Source organism: Panthera uncia, chromosome C2 (genome assembly GCF_023721935.1).
Source record: "Panthera uncia isolate 11264 chromosome C2, Puncia_PCG_1.0, whole genome shotgun sequence".
Taxonomy (NCBI): Eukaryota; Metazoa; Chordata; class Mammalia; order Carnivora; family Felidae; genus Panthera; species Panthera uncia.
The window spans coordinates 129175529-129197525 of NC_064810.1; the positions used below are offsets into that span (position 1 = coordinate 129175529).

General features: G+C 39.1%; 1 protein-coding gene across 1 annotated transcript in view; it reads right to left on the reverse strand.

The window, feature by feature from the left end:
* The window catches only part of COL6A6 (collagen type VI alpha 6 chain), a 118328-nt gene that overhangs the window by 54645 nt on the left and 41686 nt on the right, over positions 1-21997 (reverse strand). The window contains exons 20-23 of the mRNA XM_049629836.1: positions 13255-13290; positions 11695-11757; positions 10026-10088; positions 2886-2948 (exon numbers count right to left, since the gene is read on the reverse strand). Coding sequence (XP_049485793.1) covers positions 2886-2948; positions 10026-10088; positions 11695-11757; positions 13255-13290 — 225 coding nt within the window. The remainder of the gene's footprint in view (positions 1-2885; positions 2949-10025; positions 10089-11694; positions 11758-13254; positions 13291-21997) is intronic.

Sequence of the window (21997 nt, forward strand, 5' to 3'; positions counted from 1 at the left end):
ATTAGAGCCCAAGAATATGCCTATTTAAATAAGCTTCTCTGCTGATTATTTTAATTTTTTTTAATGTTTATTTTTGAGAGAGAGCAAGAGAGCGAGCAAGCATGAGCCAAGAAGGGGCAGAGAGAGAGACGAAAACAGAATCTGAAGCAGGCTCCAGGCTCAGAGCTATCAGCACAGAGCCCAAGGTAGGGCTGGAACTCACAAGCTGTGAGATCATGACCTAAGCTGAAGTTGGACGCTTAACTGACTGAGCCACCAGGTGCCCCTCCGCTGATTCTTATACACAGTGAAATTTGAGAACATCTGCTTTAAGGTACAGAAACAAGGGAAGCCAAATGGCTTGAACGGGGTCACTTTTACTATTGGTACAGTCAGGTGTTGAGCCCAGAATTAACCAGTAAGTTGCTTGTGTCCCTGGGTACTTGGGCTTATTGTAGTAAGGTAGGAGTAAGGTAGGAGTAAGTGTTCGGGGCTCATCTCAGTTGACAATGAATCCAGAGGACTCAATTTATCTTGGGGCTTCCCAAAGGATTTGGGTTTGCTTTGAGGGTACTTATTTCCAAATTCTTGCCTCTTCGTCTTTAAAAGTCCCTGTTATTAATAATGATCTTTTGGGCACAACTACCCTGCTCCTATCTATCTCCTTCCACACTCTTACCTATAACTGGCCCAAGGAGCTCTCCATTCCTGCCGACCTATCTCCTGGTCCCTTTTGTTTCATCCAATGGATTGCTTTCTTCTCACAAGCAAACCTCTATGCATCCATGAAGCTGCACACAAACACACATCCTACCTCATTGTAAGATAATTGGTTCTCATCAGTGACACCACTTCCCCTGCAGCCTTCCCCAAGGGCAAGAAGGCAGCATTGTTTCTGTTCCAAACTTTCCTTTCCAGAGCACTATTGCTACACTGCATGCTCTAGCAATCCTTTCCTGTTGGAGTTGATTATCCCTGCCATCCACATATCTCATATTTCGCCCTCCAGTCAATAGTCCTTACAACTTGACCGCTGGCCTCCATCACTTCAGCCCTTCTTAGCAGTTCTCCATAACAAAGCTAGCCTCTCTTCTCATGTTCTCATTCTCACCCTCTGTGTCAAGAAATTTCCCCATTAATTACCTACTCTGACATCTTCAATCTTCTCCTTTCTCTCTGCTCAGATGCACACTATGGTCTCTCCTATCATTGAAAACAAATACCCAGCTTCAATCAGTCCTATACTGGTGGTTAATACCCTCTCCCTGCCCCCAAGTCTTGCTTCTTCAAAGAGTAGTTTATAGCCCTGAATCCATTTCTTCCTCTCCAACACATTGTTCAGTTCTTTGTAGGCTATCTCCCTTTCTTTCCCCTTCTCTCAAACGCTACATTTCAAACTATTCTTTGGAGCATCTTAGCTACCAGAAGCAATGGCTTCTTCACTCCCCTTATCTATTCTGCACTAGCTGATACAATTGACCTCTCCTTCTTCAACTCTTCTTCTCAGCACCCAGTGTGCATTTCTGTTTCTTTCCCCTCCTTTCTAATGACTGTCTCCCCTTATCCTTCTTACAAATAGATATCACTAAGAGTCTTTTTAAGAATCCAAATGCCTCTGAGACCTACAACTCTGACCAGCTATAAACTCCTTCCTCTATTTCCCAAACCAAGTGGTTCCCTTCACTCCTACACTGTCCTTTCTCATGAGTTTCCTGCTTCTGGGATGGTGCTACACGCATGCAGGAAGCCCACAAATCATGTAGCCCTCTTCTTTATACCTTAGTTTCCTACTAGAAGAGTCTTCCAGAATCATGATGAGTTCCTCCTGTCCTCACCCTATTACATCATCCAATTGTTGCTTGTCTTAGAGACTATGAAAACGTACCCACTAGTCTCCTAGCTTCCTATCTCTCAGCGCTCCAAATATTTCTACACTGAGTGTCCTATTCAAAATCCTCCCAAGCCTGGCTGTGTTCATACACTCCACTAAAAAATTATAAATAGCACTGTACTTGCTACTTAACAAAGCAAGTGACCGCAGACTTTGTCTTTTATGTGCCTACCAGACAGGATCATCTTCTTCCCCAAATAACCCATTTCCCAGGATTTTCCAACCCTGTGCTTTCCTTCACGTGATTTCTTCTCCCTGAAACCCTCCATGCCTCCTCTCTGCTTGCCAAAATCTTTATTATCTTCTAGGGTTCTGCTCCAAGTCTGTATCCTCTATGATGCCTCTTTCCCCAGCCTGGAAATACTTCTACAAACACTGTATTTTAACCTCCATTCTCAGACCTGTATCCTGGACTACTTTATGTCATAGATTATTGTCTTGAAAATATTCTAAATTCTGTGGGGACTGACTCCATGTCATCTTTATTATACAACCCAGAAATTCTTTCATTAAGCAAATATTTTCTAAGCAATTATGTGCCAGGAACCGTTCAAAGTACTAGGGATGCATCAGTGAGCAAAACAGTCAAAGAGCTCGACTCTCCTGAAACTGACTTTCTAGTCCAACAGAATGCCAGTACAGTGACTTTGTCTTTAAAGGTGTTCAGCAAAGGTTTACATGCATGGGAGGAAACAAATAAAGAAGAAGAGAGGAGGGGAAGGAAAAAGAGAAGGTCAAAGGAAGGCCTGTCCCAGAACAGTCCTCCTTCCCTGAGGTTCCCCCAGGCTAAGATTGGGTGTAGCCCCTCATGAAATTATGCTGAGCTGGAATCCTTGACCTCATTGTCATCCACACCCATGTCCTTAGATGTTGTTGGCTCTCTAAGAATTAAGCCAGGGTGTAGGGGCAATAAGATATTCTCCTTTGTGTTGAAAGGGCTCTGGCTAATACAACCAGACACACTTACTTTGAGGAGAAAACCTTAACTTTGGTGGGCTTAAAGAATGTGACCTACTTTATTTCCTTGGCTTCCCAAATGGCCTGGACTCCCTGCTTCTCCTCCTGGTCCTGGAGGCCCCTGAAACAAAACAAGGATTGCAAATACAGCAGAACATAAAGCAACTTCCCCTTAAACCCTCTGTGTCTCTTCTAAGAGGAAAATGAACCACAGATGGGAAAAGAATTATGGCTTTACTGATTTCTGCTCTGGAAAAAAGTATCACAGCTGTCAAATAAAAACTAGTAAATAAAAGAAAATTAATAAAATAATTCATGCCAGATGTGGCCTAACTGATCATGCTTCCTTGTGAGTCTTCTTTTCCAAAGAGATTTTACATTCTCACTGTTTTGCTTTTACAGCAGATGTTGCTAAAATGTCTAACATTTAAAGAAGGCATTCCAAATGACATTTGTCTTTAACTGTATTCTGTCTGGTTCTTTGTTTTGCTAGAAAGCATTTTTTTAAAGGTAAACATATATTTATTTGCAACTAATATAATTTGTACAAATAGAAAGTTCAAGAAACTTCCCCCCAAATAATTAGCATTAATAACAAGATATGTTCAGGTGTACCGGATAAATGTTCTGAAATAGTTTTCCCTTCCCTACTGATAAATTAGAAAAGCAAATGTACATAAATCCCCATTTACCGTTAGAAGAAAAAAACTAAAATATTTAGAATTTAACAAGAAAGATAAAGACCCATATAATAAGAAATCTTTAAGATCTTATTGAAGAACGTAACAAAAGTTAAACAGGTGGATAAATATACCACATGTCAATATGGAAAATCTGTTTGATATAATAGAAGTTTCTGTAGCATTCTAGAAAGCATGTTTTATTGGAATAGCTTTAGAACTAACCATTTAAAAATCCCAATTCAGACACAGCCCAACTGCCTTCCCATGTTACTAACACTTGGGATCAAATTTTTCCTTTGGGATATCCAAACATATGGCAACACAAATCTCTTTTAGTTAAAATGTTTACATAGGTACTTGTAATAATTCCAACACCAATGAATGGAAATCATTTTCAAATTTCTTTTTTTGCCATGGTTACTGTAATTTAAAAATAAACAAACCATATCTGTGTAGTAAGCATGCTACTTAGCAAATTTTGTTCAGAAACAAAAAATTATGACATTAACCTTTTTTATCTTGAAAAAATTAAGGATGTACTAAGTTGGACATAAAAAATTTCCTAATAGGAAAGACTGTTAAATAGTATATTGGTTACCAGGGAAGATGATAATAATCTTTCCACAATCTTTGTTTTTTTCTCCTCCCTCTCCCTTATTTATCCTAAAAGAAGAATCTCAATTTCACTTTCCATAGCTGTCAATCCTTTCCCTTCTCTCAGTCCCACCACTTCATGGAGCTAGCTCCCATGACATCCACGGGATGTTTTCTGTTCTTTTCTGTTCTTACCTTAGTTGATTTTGATCATGTATTCTTTGAAACTTTTCCATTAAGTTCTGTAACACTGGTTACCATGGCCTTCCTGGTCCCTCTCTGGCCTCTTCTCAGCAAACTTCAAAGACTCCATTGGCCTCTTCAATCTCCATGTGCCCTGAGGCTCCTCTGATCTTATTTTCTCATTTAATCCTCTCTTCCTGAGTGATTCCCCCATAGATTCACATATCACTTTACAAAATAACCCCTAAATATTTGAATCTCCAGTTCAGACCACTCAACTAAACGCCAAACCCATAAGTTAAAATGTCTATTGGAACTGATTACCAAAGATAATTAGATTTACTGCAAGTCATACTTGGGTTCATTCTCTTTATTAAGGAAGCCCAAAGTGGAAACTAGGAATCATCATAGACCCCTCCCTTAGCTTATCTCTCAAAACCTATCAAGTATAAGTCCTACAGATTCTATGCCTTTCTGTATACATCTCTCTTCTGTTCCTATTGCTATCATCTACCTTCAGGCCTTCCTGCATTCTGTCTAAATTCCTGGATTCCCTGACTGCAGCCTGGCCTCTCTCTAATCCATTCTTCATGACTTTTCCTTTGGATTTAAAATGTCAGGCTAATGCTGCCACTTTTTCTGAAATTCTGAATAGCTCTCAGAATAAAGTTTATGGTCTTTACTTATTAATACACAAAATCCCCCAAAATGTTGGGACTGCATGTCTCCATTGTCATCTGTGACTACTTCAATCACTGTATGTTTATGCTTAAACCATCTGAAGTCACCAAATACTTCTTGTTTTATATCTCCGCACTTGTGCAAGTTCTTCCCTTAGCTGGTCCATTTTTCCATCTGGAGAGAGGTACAATCTTCCTGTTCTGAAAATCTTATTTTTAGCATCACTGTTTCAAGAATACCTGAACCCCCTGGCTACACTGGGTCTCACAGATTCCTTTACTCTGTATGTAGTTCTTCATTCATTTCTTTCTCTCATCCACTAGATACTAGCCTGTACATTCCTTGAAGGAGTATACCCTATTGACTTCATATCTCTGGAATTTTGTCTCTAGGTACTTAGTACAGTACTTAGGTACTTAGTAGAGTACTTAGAACCTCTCAATCCACCCATTCATTCATCTATCCATTCACCTCTCCAGGAAAATCCCCCAAGAGGGATGAAATAATGTGTTTAACTTCATTTTCCGTATGAAATGTTTGTGTACTTCACAGGACGAGGAAGTGAAAAGATTTCAATTATCCTTGACCAAAGGCATAAAGTGGAAGTCTGGCCTAGGAGTTCACTTTCTGTGCTTCCTTCAGACATAATGAGCTCTAAGAGATGAAATAATTTCAGGGAGATTACTTCATGTGTAGTCACTTTGAGCACACACGAGCACAGTGAGAGATTACCTTGTTTGAAAGCCCTCCAAAATGGGATGGATGGGCAAATGGAGGGACAGAGGGATGGATGGATGGATGCAGACAGAGCCTGGTCATCAGAACATCAGAGAACCTGATCCTGTTTCCTATGCAGGACCACACAAAATACCAGACTGGCATTTGTGATTGCTTGAATAGGCCTCAAGCTTCATTGAATGGTTATCCAGATAGGTTACCTATTCAAATACTGCTGGTTGTATAGGGCACCATGTTTTTAAAGGAAAGGTGAAAAATTCCCTGCAACCCCAGGATATCAAAGAGCCAAAAAGTTACCTTGATTTGAGGCCAAGAGCAGCTATGGAATATAAAAAGAAGCTTAGGGCATTTAAAGGAAAAGGACACCAGCTAGAGATCAAATCTCCATCGGCTTTGTGGCAATGGCAACCTTTTATCGAGTATTTTGTGCAAAGCACTGTGCTAAGAGGTATATGTTTACACTATCCAGACTTTCTCAATCCTTACAACAACACAGTGAGATACATATTATTGATACCATTGTTTACCGATAAAAAATAAATTCTCAATATATTTAACCCCAGATCACTGTTAATAAGAGGGTGAGATGGGAACTGGACTTGATTTTGACTCTGAACTCCTAGCTACTCTGCCTGCTATTTTGAAGACTGTTTGGGGACAGGATTCCCCAACTCTACTATTCATGCATCAGCTGAGATTGGAGTTTTAAAAATGTGAATCTCCAAACTTGATGCAGGAGGCTGGGGCCAGATCTACCCTACAATATGGGGACTTGGGCTGGGGGTCTTTTGCTTGTGTTCAGACTCTGTGACAGAGTCTTCTGCAATCGCAACTGCTTAATACAGGTGTTAAGTGATGATATAAAGGAGATGTTTAGAGTTTAAATGTTTTAAAAATTGTCCTTAGATAGTATCTGATCAGAAAGGATAGCACTAGGATTTGGGGATTAATGGCTGCTACAGTGCCAAGGACACCTCGACTTTGAATGGGATGTGGCTGGGCAGGGACAAGAGATGCAGGCTCTTCTCATGCTTAAAAGGAATCCTGTCACTTATTATTTTCTTGGGGGCAAAACCTTGCCTACAAGGACAACCGGTAAATATCAGGGTGAGCAAAAACTACTCAAGGAGACTAAATGCTCAGCATCTTTAAGAGTCAGATATGAGCTAATTCTGAGAAAATCAAAAAACAAGAGGCCAGCCCTTGCTGGTGGGCTAATGCAAGAACAAACCCGAGACACCTGAGGTGTTGATCTTGACAGTGCTAATCTAGGACATAGCCTCTAACTCAACTTCTAATCCTTCATGCCTCCTACACTCCATCCATACTGGATCATTTATCGTTCCCCAAACTCACTTTGATATCTCTTTTTAGATTTTCTGGCTCCTTTTCCCAGATGCCTGCCTCTCCCTTGGTCACTGGAAAACACCTCCTTATCCTGCAAAAGCGAAACCACTCTTCTGCTCTAAAGCCATCCTTTGTCCCACCATTCTACCTGAGGTGTAATTCTACATTAGCATTTAGTACATCACATCTCAACTATTCGTTTGTATCGGTCTCCTTTATGAGATTGGGAGCGTGCACTTTTATCTTACTACAGAACACGCACACAGGAAGCCCTCAGTAAATATTTGAGGAAAAGGAGTAGTTGATGGATCATTGAACCTAGATTATGCGGAATGATGAAATGCAATCACTGCAGTACAGATTATTAGTGTTAGTATTACCACGGCCTTTCTTACACTGGAGACTCCTCGCATACTTTGAGCATAAAATGTCCCTGCTAAATTAGATAATACTGATGCAATGCAGTAGTATTAAACATTTACATAGTGCTTACTACACCGCAGGCACTGTTCTGAGAACCTACGTATATTAAACCATTTAATTTCCACCTGATGCAGTAGATACTATTACTATCCTTATTCTGCAGCAGAGAGAATTGAGGCATAGAGAGGTTAAACAAATTACCCAAAGCCACAAAGATAGATAGGAAAGTACAAATCTGGCAATCAAACTTAGGCACCCTGGCTCCAGACACTGTGCCCCTGACCACTATGCTACGCTTGGTAAAGATGACAACAGAAATTCTACTTTATATCCCAAATTGACATGGAATAATTCCAATTTTTCTGGGTATTGCCTGACATTAGTGATTATTTCGCTAAAAACAAACAAACAGAATAATTCCAACACTAACTAGAATTAGGATTGGTGTCTGATTTTCCTTTCTTCCTCTAGGCATTGGTTATGTTAGTGTGGTACCCCAGGGTAAACCAGACGAGAAGGAAGGTATGAAAGAAAATGCCATTCTTTTCAAGGTTGTGTCTTTTTTCTTATGCCAGAGACTGTACTTCTTTCATATCATAGCCATATACTTGGTTGGATTAGCACATTTTGATTTATGCAGAATTCCCCAACACTGCATGAATTAATAAGTCTTCAGAACACTGTCAACACAACTCACATCCTTTTGCCAAATGTATGTCCTAAGAAAAGCCTTAAGGCCTGCAATTAAAAAACACTCCCGTTATTCCACCTAAATGGCTCATTCGTGTGTGCTGTATGAAGCCCGTGTCAGTGGATTTATAGAGCCCATAAAGAATAACACTCTCTTGTATATATGATTGGTTTGGTCTCCCGTGGTTTTCCTTTGGAAACAACAATTTTGAAGTCTCATCCATCATGTCCTGAATATAGAAAATTCTACACATCTTTGAAATAGCACTTTCACTGTGTTGACAAGGGTATTTCAAGAAAAGCAAGCAAAGAAAGCAAGCCATGATTTCTAGCCAGATAAATGGAAGAGGTAGAGAGAAATTGTGCCTTTTGACTAATGCTGGCAATGCCAAGAGGTTGAATGATTTATAACTATGATCAATCTTGCCAAAGCAAGATTAAAGGGGACTCACTCAGAGAAGTACACTATAGGGCAAATGGAATAGCTTATTTGAGTAACAGCCACTTGGATACAATTTTGGATTGTAGAGAAGGGAATTACCAAACTCTTTGGATTTAACACATCTACATTTTAATATTTTATATAAACAGGTGAGATAATCACCTGATATACATTTCCCTTGGCATTTGCTTTTTTTTTTTAAATCCCAATTGGTGGTGGCAGCGTTTTTAATGATTCAAGGATGTGAATGCAAAATACTTTTCATCAATTTAGTCCTACAATGAAATTTTAAAGTTTTCATGCTGTTTGAAGGAGCACATTCATCAAAATTGGGAACAAATATCCTCACGAGTAGTTATTCATATGCTTTAAAATACTGTGTCATGAGATATAGGTTTATGCAAATAGCTTAACTATTTTGATGATGAACACATCCACGTACGTGTTGGACCATTGCCTAATGGACACAAAGTAACGCATTCCCTTTATCCCATTATCCAAGTGCAAGTCCCAACTGTGTCTCATTCATTCATTTACTAATTGATTCATTATATAAATACATGTTGAGCTCTACTGTGTGGCAGCCCTGTTGTTTTAGGCTCTGGGATATACGCAAGACAAAATTCTGTCCCTCAGAGAGATTAAAGTCTACAAGAGGAGACAACAAGCTAAACACATGTATACTATAATAGCAGTTAGGCAATGGCCAGATCAGGTAGGGCCTTTCTACTCAAAGTGTGGTCTGGGAACCAGCAGCATCGGTATCACCTGGGAGTTCATTGGAAGTGTAGAATCTCGGGCCCCACCCCAGACCTTCCGATCTGTATCTGCAGTTTAAAAAGTTGTCCAGGTGATTCTTAGGCACTTTGAAGTTGGAGAAGTGATGTGGGAAAGTCAGTCCCATCACAGGGTGTGTCTGTTAGAATCACCTGGGGAGAATTCAAAGTTACCGGTACCCTGTCCTTACCTCCAGAGATTCTGATTTAAATGATGTGAAGAGGGTTCCAGGTGGTGGAGTGTTTTATAATCTTCCCAGGAGATTAGGACGTGAGTCTAGGTTGAGGATCACTGAAGTAGGTTGTATCCTGGATGCAATGGGAAGCCCCTAACGATTGAGATCAGAGGAGTGGCATGACCCCATTTCTACTGAGGAGGAATTCTTAACTTCAAAGTAACCGCTGAGCTGCTGAGGCAAAGAGGGCTAGAAGCCATCTCCACCTCTGGGTCTGACAGAATGACAGCCCATCCGGCAAGGTAGGGAACGCAATGCGATGTGGCCACCACACTGAACGCGGAAGTCAAACCTTTGCTGGTTCACAGGCAATGAATAGCTCCTTCTGAAGAAAAGACACTGCAAGGACATCCACATTAAAGCCAAGATCAAAGCCAAGTGTACTCCCTTTCTCTCATTACATACCTGAGGACCTTTAATTCCCAGACCTCCTTTTTCTCCTTTCATACCAGTCTCTCCTCTGGGACCCTACATATAGAGAATTAAAGCATTATTTGTTTTCTAAAAGAGAACACTTGAATAATAACTTGAGTATTAAATATGGACATGATAAGTCAGTCATGTGGACAGAAACTGGAAAGAGAACTCTAGCCATGCCCTTGGCTCTGTCTTGATCTGTAAGTGTCCCCTCTGTCCATGTATACAAGGGTCCAATCTGCAATTTCGGCAGTTGGGCATTTACAGTCAACTGAATAAATACTCAACGGTTGAATATTTCAGTATTGCTTTCTGATTATCCTAAGCATCTTTAGACTCCAAATGCATACATTTCTTATGTGATAAAGAAAATAATCCTTATGTAATCTGACAATGAAACATTAAAATAAATTTCAATTCAATAATCACACTGAAGACTGGTCGTAAGATACAGCATGTGGTAAGGTAAAATTTGGATCTTTCTACTTGTAAAATATTATATTGCCTGTTAATCATGGCTTCCATACATTAGGCAGATAAACCTTCATGCTGTGTTTGGCTTTTCCATCTCCTTTTAAATTTTGTTATGAAGAAAGAGTAGAAGAAGGGATGTTGTTTTATTACTTGTTTAGCATGAAATAAAGCCAGCCAATCTATTGAAATGCTTCCCCACAACCCCAGTGGCAAATATTTCTCACTTCAAGATAAGACAAGTGAACTTTCCTCAGTTGGCAAGAAAAACAGAAAAAAGCAATCAAGCTCAAAAGAGATAGAGGTCCAAGGGGGCAGATTGTTTACCCCTCTCAAGTCTTGGTAAAAATGTGGACAAAATTTTTCATCTGATGTCTAAGGACATTTTGCCCAACTTTCATGCACCATGGTGCCAACATACAATTGTTAATTTTTTAAAACTATGTGGATTAAAACCTTGAAAAATTATAGAACCATTGCTTGCTCTGCATTTGCCAAACAGCAAAATTATTTCTCAAGATTTCAAAGCCAAGTTTGAGAAAAAATACGTTCTAACTTTCTATACTCTGACCTCTTTTCTTTCATCTCAGCATTTTCTAGGACTTCCTTTCCCTTTTCAGTATTATTTCAGGCTACATTTTGGCACATGCTTCCTTTCCCCTCATGTGATCAGTGTAAGAGCCAACCATGGGCTCTTCCTCAGAAAAGAAAAAGTGCTGGAGGCAGCTCTCTGGGGGAAGTGAACAAGAAAGACAGGCTGAGTGCCATGCTATAGAACACCCTGAAGACTTCAGCTGTATTTGGAACAATTCTTTCCTAGAGTAGAGCCAACTTTTCTACAACACAGGCGTCCAAATATGTAACACTGAGCTCTTACTGTGCTACATGGACCAAAATTCCCAGTTTGAGGCTCAACATTTTCTTTGGCTTAAGGTCTCCCTAGAACATCCCAGCTAGCTTGGAGTTATTGCACAGGGACCCTATCCAGCATGTTCATTCTCCTTTCACCTCTTGAGGCACAAAATAAAGGAGACTAAATGCTGGTCAAGTCAAGACTGTGTCACTTCCTTACTTTATTACTTTGAAAACACTTTAAGCATCTGTAATTCTGCAAAGAGGTTTGATGAATTCCATCAAATCTCCAGATTCTTCATGTTGTCACATTCTGTTTAGTACTGATATGTACCTGAGGGCCCTTAAGTCCCCATGAGCCTTCAAGTCCATCTGGGCCTGGGATGCCTGTTTTCCCCTGTGGTGAGAGAGAAATCAACCTGTTAACACTGTTTCCTGAGAATTTTGTCTTCTTTCTTCATGTACAACATTGTATATTTTCAATCACAATACAGTGCAGGATCTTTGGAAAAAATATGAAAAATAAGGGAGAATACAAATAAAGAAATAAAATTTTTCTATAATCTTATAAAGCAGAGATAACCAAGGCTACTATGTTGGTACATTTGCTTTCAGTCTTTATACATATGCACACTTACATACTCCTTTTTTTTCTGTAACATTTCCAATATATCTAACTTGGGCGTTTGGCCTGAAAAAACTCACAATTTACTTCACATTTTCTTAATAAGTCTCTGGAAATCTTACATTATATTTATATTCAAATAGATTAAATATCTATGAATCAAAGTTAAGCATTATCTTCACATTGCTCTTGAACTCTGCCAAAGATAAGAGTTCCAAAAAAAAAAAAAAAAGGATTAAAAGGCTTAATTTAGTCAACTATTGAAATAGCCTAAATTTATGCCTCAATTGTTACACAATGAGATGTGATTAGAGGTCCCCTGCTAATTAATGCTTTTTCCTAGATCTCAGAAAGAGGAAATTTCTCAACACTTTCCCCAGCTTCATTTCATTCTTTTCATGCCATTATTCTGGTTTTGCTCTCCTTTTTGTTGAAGTCTAACCTTGAAATGTGTGTGTGGAATGGAGTGATGTCTGTGGATGGTAAACTCTCTTAGTCTTCATCTGAAAACGTCTATATATTTATTCATAGTTTAGCTAGGTATGGAATTCTAGATTAACAGCTATTTTTCTTCTGCACCTGTAAAATATTACTTTGCTTTCTTGAATATTTTATTGCTGAATACAAGTCTGCTGCAATATAATTTGTTACCCTTGGATAAAATGCCTTTTCTCTCTGGTAGTGTTTAAGATGTTTTCTTTAGCATTCCAGAGTTTTACCATGATGTGACCGAGAGTGGATTTATTGTTTATCCTCATTGTATTTTCAACCTGAGAATGTGTTTTTCTTGAATTTTATAAATTCCAAGTCATAATTTATTTTTCATAAATCTTATAGATGACATGTATAATACATCACTAACACGTATAAAGAAGATAGGATATGATATTTGGTATGGTCAAGTGTTTTGAACAAAACACTCAGAATGTCCAATTTGTATTAGAGTTTCACAGTACTCTCATTTTAAAAAGGGTTTATATAAATTGTAAGATTCCAGAGTCAACCGAACAAAAATCTAAAGGAAAGATTACTCAACTGAGTTACTAGTTTGTACTTGATACCTGAACAAAGTTAAATTTAGCCTAAAATTGTAGCCTAAAAGTTTTTAAATTGTAGCCTAAAAGTTTTCTAGTATTTTATTCCAAAACAGGTATCATCAAAAAGTGAAAGAACTTTAGTCTTGAAAGAGATTTCCCAGAGCCTTTATTACTCCTTGACTGGACACAGAACCCTTATCATTTGGAGTTAAGAAAAAAAAAATCACTGTACCTGTGGGCCTGTATGTCCCCTTCGGCCATGAGCTCCCTAAAGTAGGACAAAAGGTAGATACCATTAACTCTGAAAAAAAAAAATGCTTTCTATATTTAATTTAAATTAGTAATGAACACGCTAAGGCATTTTTTTTTTAAGTTCTCACATATTGCTTAAAACATTTAATTATCCACTGCACCATGACAGTAAAATGTTGCCAACTCTGAATTTCATTTTTAATTTTTTTTTTTTTTTGAGAGAGAGAGTGAGAGCATGCACATGGGAGCAGTGGGGGAAACGGGCAGAGAGAGAGACAGTATTAAGCAGGCTCCATGCTCAGTGTGGAGCCCGACACAGGACTCGATCCCATGACCCTGGGATCATGACCTGAGCCGAAATCAAGAGTCAGACACTCAACAGACTGAGCCACCCAGGCATCCTGCCAACTTTGAATTCTTATCCTAGGGCAATAGGTAATAAAAAATAATAGACAACTGAAATCTGTACATACTTAGAACAGATTGTAGTCAATAATCTGCCCTCCCCTAAACTATTACTAGAACTGGTCACAAGCTCCAAAATTGATTGATTCAAATTTAATTTCTTTTCACTTTTCCAAAGTACTAACAACCCAAAAATCAAGAGTGTAGTAGCCAAAAGGCAGGAAGCCAGAGAAAAAGCTGGGAGAATTGACTCCATGAACTTTATAGTTTCAGAATCTAAAGATAGCCAGACTAATTTTATACCCCTTTACCCAAAAAAGCCAAACAATATGCTTACCTGTTAAAAATTAAAGAATCATCCCAAGCATTCAAAAATTCTCAATTCAGTATGCTAATGAAATTAAATTAAAATAATAGTGCTACACAATCAAGTGAAATTTTCCTAATACTCTCATATATAAGATTAGGGTCTGGGTATATTTCAGATCAACATATTATAGATCTGTAAATCACACAGAGACATTTTATTGTCTAACTTATGATCTCTCAAAGTTACAGCAAAATTGACACCAAGATTTGCAAAATTCAGTAAATATCAGACAACATTTTCTTGATGGAAACTTGAGAGATTCAGATCAAAATTCAATGTGAGGCCAGACTTTAAATTCTTCCAATCACACTTCAGTTAACTTCTATTGTTATCTAGGAAACAGACTGTGTATATCTGGAGAAATGGAGACCCATTTCTTTAAAACTCTAATGACTCATGTTGAGAGGAGAGTCTAAATCCTCTCCATCAGGAGGAAAAGAAGTTCTCTCCACTCCTTTAGTACAAGAGTTTATCTGATCTGGTTTAATGCACTTCAGTCTCATTCATAAAAATATCTACCAATCATCTATTACCCACAAAGCATATTGAATGGGAACCATAAAGATTACACACACACACACACACAGTTTGTGACCTCAGAGGATGCTCATACTTTGGATTTGGGGGGGGGGGGGTGAAGACATAAATATTACAATATTTACAATGTATAGTATGGCAAATGCCATAAGAAAGGAGAAGATGGAAATATGGGTTTCGAAGAAAGCAATTATATCCAGTTTATCAGATTAGGAAAATATTCCTACAAGATTTTTTTGTAATTAAAAATTTCTTAATGTTTATTTTGGAGAGAGAGAGAGAGACAGTGTACGAGTGGGGGAGGGGCAGAGAGAAAGGGAGACACAGAATCCAAAGCAGGCTCCAGGCTCTGAGCTGTCAGCACAGAGTTCAACCCGGGGCTCTAACTCAGACTGCGAGATCATGACCTGAGCCAAAGTTGGATGCTTAGCCAAATGAGTCACCCAGGCGCCCTGAAGAAGATTTTAAGTTTATGTAAGTAATCTCTATACTAATGTGAGGCTTAAATTCATGACCCTAATATTAAAGAGTCACATGCTCTACTGACTAAGCCAGCCACGTGCCCTAGAAGATATTTTTGATCTGAGTTTCACAGAAGGTATAGGAGTTTCACAGAAGAAAATGAAACAACTCTTTCTAGTAAAGGGTATTACTTTCTAAGTAATGAAGTAGAGGCAGGAAAATAGGAAGTGTATTTAATGGTGGCATTTCTAGGACAAAGGTGTCAGAAGAGAGGGGAGTAGTAGGGTTACTTAACTGAAGGGTTCATACTCCATTTAGCAGAAACTACTGGCTCTCTTAAAGCAGGAAATGTACATGGCCAGATTTGGGCTATAAGTGGATAGATCTGGGTGTGGCAGGCACAACTTGAACCTACATTCAGTCAAAATAAAGAGCATCCTATATGATTTAAGGGATATGAAACTGGACTTTACATCCAAAAATTTTTCTCTGGTCCATGGTCACAGTGTTTGAAATAACATCAATAAACATTTGGTGTCTGTGTCTTTAAGGTTCAACTTTGAAAGAGCTTGATTAAAATTAGTCATCTCAACATTGAGCTCCTGCTCCTTAGAGGCACTGGGGTGAGTAGTAGTAAGCAAAAATGACTTCTGGTCCTCGGCAGGAGTTTAGAAGCCTGACAGAGGATAAAGATTTTAATCTACCATTCATGCACATCATGGAAACATCTCTAGAAGTAATCATCTAGCACTTTCATTAGTGGCTATTTGGGATTTAAACTTTATTTAAAAAAATTTTAACATTTTATTCTTGAGAGACAGAGAGAGATAGAATGCGAGTAGGCGAGGGGCAGAGAGAGACGGAGACATGGAATCCAAAGCAGGCTCCAGGCTCTGAGCTGTCAGCACAGAGCCCTACGTGGGGCTCGAACCAACCAACCGCGAGGTTATGACCTGGGGTGAAGTCGGACGCCTAACTGACTGGGCCACCCAGGCACCCCTGGGATTTAGACTTTAAATGGAAGTCATGGGTTTGAGATGCGTTGGGTAGGTGTGAGAGACTGAAAAAAAAAAGGGGGGGGGCACCTGGGTGGCTCAGATGGGTGAGCATCCGACTTCAGCTCAGGTCATGATCTCACGGTTCGTCAGTTTGAGCCCCACGTCGGGCTCTGTGCTGATAGCTCAGAGCCTGGATCCTGCTTCCAGTTCTGTGTATCCCTCCCTCCCTCCCTCCCTCCCTCTTTCTCTGCCCCTCTCCCACTTGTACTCTCTGTCTCTCTCAAAAATAAACAAACACAAATAATCCAGTGAAGAAATGGGCAGAAAACATGAATAGACACTTCTCTAAAGAAGACATCCGGATGGCCAACAGGCACATGAAAAGATGCTCAATGTCACTCCTCATCAGGGAAATACAAATCAAAACCACACTCAGATACCACCTCACACCAGTCAGAGTGGCTAAAATGAACAAATCAGGAGACTGTAGATGCTGGAGAGGATGTGGAGAAACGGGAACCCTCTTGCACTGTTGGTGGGAATGCAAACTGGTGCAGCCACTCTGGAAAACAGTGTGGAGGTTCCTCAGAAAATTAAAAATAGACCTACCCTATGACCCAGCAATAGCACTGCTAGGAATTTACCCAAGGGATACAGGAGTACTGATGCATAGGGGCACTTGTAACCCCAATGTTTATAGCAGCACTCTCAACAATAGCCAAATTATGGAAAGAGCCTAAATGTCCATCACCTGATGAATGGATAAAGAAGTTGTGGTTTATATACACAATGGAGTACTACAGGGCAATGAGAAAGAACGAAATATGGCCCTTTGTAGCAACGTGGATGGAACTGGCGAGTGTGATGCTAAGTGAAATAAGTCATACAGAGAAAGACACCATATGTTTTCACTCTTATGTGGATCCTGAGAAACTTAACAGAAGACCATGGGGGAGGGGAAGGAAAAAAAAAAAAGTTAGAGAGGGAGAGAGCCAAACGCTAAGAGACTCTTGAAAACTGAGAATAAACTGAGGGTTGATGGGGGATGGGAGGGAGGGGAGGATGGGTGATGAGCACTGGGTGTTACATGGAAACCAATTGGACAATAAATTTTATATTAAAAAAATTTTTTAAAAAAGAAAACAAGGAAATAGGGGAGGTAATTCCACAATTTTGCTTTAAAATTTTTAATGTTTTAAATGGGGAAGATTAAATCCCAAAATGTCTTAATGTTGGCCCATGGGCTTGCCGTTATGTAGTAACACATCCAGACAGCCGAACTTACCTGTGAAAGGAAAAGTGAATGAACACAGCAAGAAAGAAAATATCCCCAAAGACATCCTGGGAGTAAGAAGACCCAGAACAGGATACTCAGTCTTGTTGGTCCCACCTAGCCTGGCTTTGGTAGTTTAGCCGAGCCCACTTTCTCTGATAGATATGGACTGATTTGAGACACAATCCCCGGGGAAAAAAATCAGGGCATTTTTAATGGCGAAATATCACATTAATACTGAACATTAGTGGCAAACACTCATTCACAATGATGAATGACTGCCTGGGGGCACTTCAAGCTGCCTCTACAGAAGTGCCAAGAGAAATGAAAAGGGCAAAGCGTAACAGCCCTCTAGATGGAATAGGACTGAAGGCCATGTTTTAGTCTGAGGCTACAGTTGCTTCTTATTATCCATGGCACAAGAATCTGTTCTAATTCTCAGTAGATCTGGGCTCAGAAAGAGCCAGTCTCCCATTCCTGCCTCCCTGCCCCCAGCACTGTGGCTTTCTGGCCCTGATCCTACTCCGGACCCCTACCCCAATCCAATCCGTTACAGACTGCTGGCAGAGCACCAGTTACAGCTTATCACCCCTGCAGGTCTGTCCCCCTCTACAATAGTGGTTTCAAACCGCAACATGGGGATTTAGCAAACCCCCTTCTCTGGGAACATTTGGCAATGTCTGGAGACGGTCTTCACTGTCACAAGTTAGGGGTCCTACGGGCACCTAGTGGCCAGGGATAATACTAAACATCCTACAGTGCACAAAATAGCTGCCACAACAAAGAATCGTCTGGTCCAATGTCAACAGTAGGTTGAGACACCATCTATAGAATCCATAACATGATTCTAGGTTCCTTGAGAGCAAGGATTATGTCTTATTTGATTTTGTTGCTCTAGTGGTTAGTGGAGTTGTTGGTACGTTGTAGGTGTTAAGTAAATGTTTGTCACATGAATCAAGGCCAGATTTGGTCAAGTGCTGTTATTTCCCAGCATGCCACACTCTACCCCTGACCATCCTCCAACCACTTCTCAGTTCAGCAGAATCCTGTTGCACCGAGAAGTCCTCAATGCTTTCTATCTACCTACGTTTTAGAATTCTTCAGTCAGTGGTATAGATTTTTCTTCCTTCTGAAAGGATGATAATGACTTTACTGTTACAAAAATGATACATACAGATATGTAAATATTCAAATGCGGAAAAAAAGAATAAAAATTTAAGTCATCCCAAATCCTCCATCTAGATATGACTATTATTAACATTTGGTAATCATGATTGCTTACATCTTAAAAAAATTTTTTTTTTAATGTTTATTCGTTTTTGAGAGACAGAGTCAGATCGCGAGCAGGAGAGGGGCAGAAAGAGAGGGAGACACAGAATCCGAAGCCGGCTCCAGGCTCCAAGCTGTCAGCACAGAGCCTGACATGGGGCTCAAACCATGAACCATGAGATCATGACCTGAGCTGAAGTTGGACACTTAACTGATTGAGCCAGTTGCCCCTCCTTACATCTTTTTATGCATTTACAGAGTTCTAAATAGTAGTACTTTTGATTAAAGAGGGATCATGGTATTTATGCTATTCTAGAATTAAAATCTTACATTTAATTTTACTTGAATTTAATAGAAAAACAAAATAAATGGGGGCTATGCTACTTGTAGTTTTAAAGGCTTTATCATGTTAATTACTTGTATGTTCACAGGCCAACTTGGGTGGGCATAAAAATCTTGGACCCCTGGATTTCCTTCAGAACTCTGTAGCTATTCTATGGGACACCTGGGTGGCTCAGTTGGTTAAGCGTCCAACTTCAGCTCAGGCCATGATCTCACAGTCTGAGTTCGAACCCTGCGTTGGGCTCTGTGCTGACAGCTCAGAGCCTGGAGCCTGCTTCAGATTCTGTGTCTGTCTCTCTCTCTCTCTTTTCCCCTCCCCCACTCACACTGTCTCTCAAAAATGAATAAGTGTTGGAAAAAAAAAAAAAAGAACTCTATAGCTATTCTACTGCTCTCCCTCTTGGCCCCAAATGTTGTGAAGAAGGCTGAAGACAAACTGAGTTTTCTATTTTTCCTGCTTGGAAATTCTCCTGATTCTTTCTTTACATAAGCAGTTTGGCAATTTCACTAAGATGTAGCTCAGTGTTCCTGTTTTTGTATCCATTTTTTTTTTCTGAGTCAGAGTATGCCTTTCAAATACCTCCATATTTGAGCTGTTTTACAAAAAAATTCTTTTTATTATACTTCTGAATATTTTTTACATTCATCTGTTTAACTTAGTAATACAAATTATATTACTCCTCACTGTTGGCTCTCCGCTGTCTACCTCTATCACAGCTTCTGTGGCTTCCTGATTACCATATGCCCAACTGTATTCAATCTTATTTATTCTAATTTGTTTGTTGCTTATAACCTATCTTAGACTTTCATTGCTCCCCAAACACTAGCAGCTTACTTTCTTCACTTTCCATCATCCTGTCAGTTCTTTAGGCTTTTTTAGAGTAATCATATTGCCTTAGTTTTTTTCAGACTTTAGAGAACTATTTGCCAGAGGTGTTCTACCTTTCCCTTGAATAGTTCCTCTTCTAATGAGGTTTGTTTGTCCTTTGCTCATGTAATTTTCCTATTCTTACTATGCGTAGGTCTTAATTTGTAATCATTTCATAATGAAGATCATTAATATTTTTGATTATTAATCACTTTTGATACGGGCCACCTATTTACTGAACACCTGTATGTGGTGTAGCTGAACCTGGGTCAGTAGCTTTGATATAGGGATGTCGAATCAAACCCTTTCTCATCATGAAGTATTTCTTCTACCTCATGGCTACCCTTTTCCTTCAAATGTGGGCATTTAAGAGATTCATGGAGCTCACATAAAACCCCTCAAATCATACCTTCTCTGTATTGTTATAGTCACCATTTCTTCAGTCTTTATAGCCTCCATGGCCCAGACTGCTGGTTATAGATGAAATATGCTTATGTTACTATTAAAAGCTGAGAACAAACTGAGGGTTGATGGGGGGTGGGAGGGAGGGGAAACTGGGTGATGGGTACTGAGGAGGGCACCCGTTGGGATGAGCACTGGGTGTTGTATGGAAACCAATTTTACAATAAATTACATATTAAAAAAATAAAAATGAAATATGCTTCAGTTTCCCATGATTTCTGCCTCCTCTGCTACACTGCTTCTATGTATATTCCCTAATCTTCTCAAAACCTGGAAGCTACTTTCAGAGAAACCTGATCCCTGCTTCAGCTTATCAGCTTTGCAAAGCCTCCCCTCATTAGGATCTAGACTTAAAAAGAATTGGCCAATATTTGCCATCACGTGTGGCTTGAAGTTGTGGTCATTCTTTGTTAATCTCTTTTTAAGTTGTGCTGTTTTTGGTAAGTTGCACAAAACAGAATAGTAAAAAAACCCACCTTGACTTTGCTATCTTTAGTTGGAAGTCCTAATTTTATTCCTGAATGACATTGCTGAATCTATAACCCAAGACGGGGCCATATTTCTCAGAAGCTATGCAGTTTAAATAATATATGGTGATTCTATGTTAGCCTCTAGTGAGACTATACTGTCTATAAAACAATAAAAGTTCATTTCCCATGCCAGGAAATCTTGGATGATATTCTTTAAGTTCAAAATATTTTTCCAGGGTATATAAGCTGGCTACACCCTTTTAGAAAGGGAAATGAATAGCAAATGTATTTCTTTATCTGTAGGTGCATTAACACAGCAGTAAAGTATTTTCCCAGCAACCAAATTCTGCACATTTTAAATGTAACTTCTATTTTCACTTCCATTTGTTCTGCCTGGCGAAGAACAGGAGTGTGTTTCAAGCTACAAAAATATTTTCTTGATGAAGTACAATAGCTAGTTCTATGAACTTCTGCTCAAAAACTGCAATGCATAATAAATGCAATGTATCAAACCAGTTCTTATTTGTGTTCGATAAATAGCACAAATAATTGAGAACGAAGGTGGAAGGAATTGGAGAAAGCTAGGTAACTAAGAATGGAAAGGAAATGCTGCAAAAGAAAAAAGACAAGTCTAATTTAGAACCCAGTCCAGGCATTTAAGTGTATTTTATTGAAGTTATCTCTTCTTATTGGATAAAAATTTTCATTTATAATTTCTGTGCTCTTTCAAGAAGTCAGGCACAGAATCTTTTTTTAAAAAGTACTCACTGAAAAAAATACAACCAAACAAAATAAGTAAAAAAGACCCCAAAATGTTAAATCGGCAATTTCATTCTTAGTATTTAGATAGTATGCAAGTTCCTCAAAAAATTAAACTTAGAGCTACCTTATGATCCAGCAATTCCACTTCTGGGTATATATCCAAAGGAAATGAAAACACTAACTAAAAAGGATATCTGCATCCCTGAGTTCACCACATTACTTACAATAGCCAAGACATGGAGGCAACCTAAGTGGTCCATTGATGGATACAGAAAATGTGGTATATATACAAAATGGAATCTTATTCAACCAAAAAAAAAAAAAAAAAAAAAAAGAAAGACCCAGTTTGTGAAAATATGGATGGACCCTGTAAGGCATTAACTAGGAGAAAAAAAGTAAGAAAAAACCAAAACCCATACGGTCTGGTAATATTGTGGAGTCTAAAAAAAGAAAAAACAAAAAAAAAAACAAAACAAAAAAACAAAAAAACTCCAAAAACTTAACT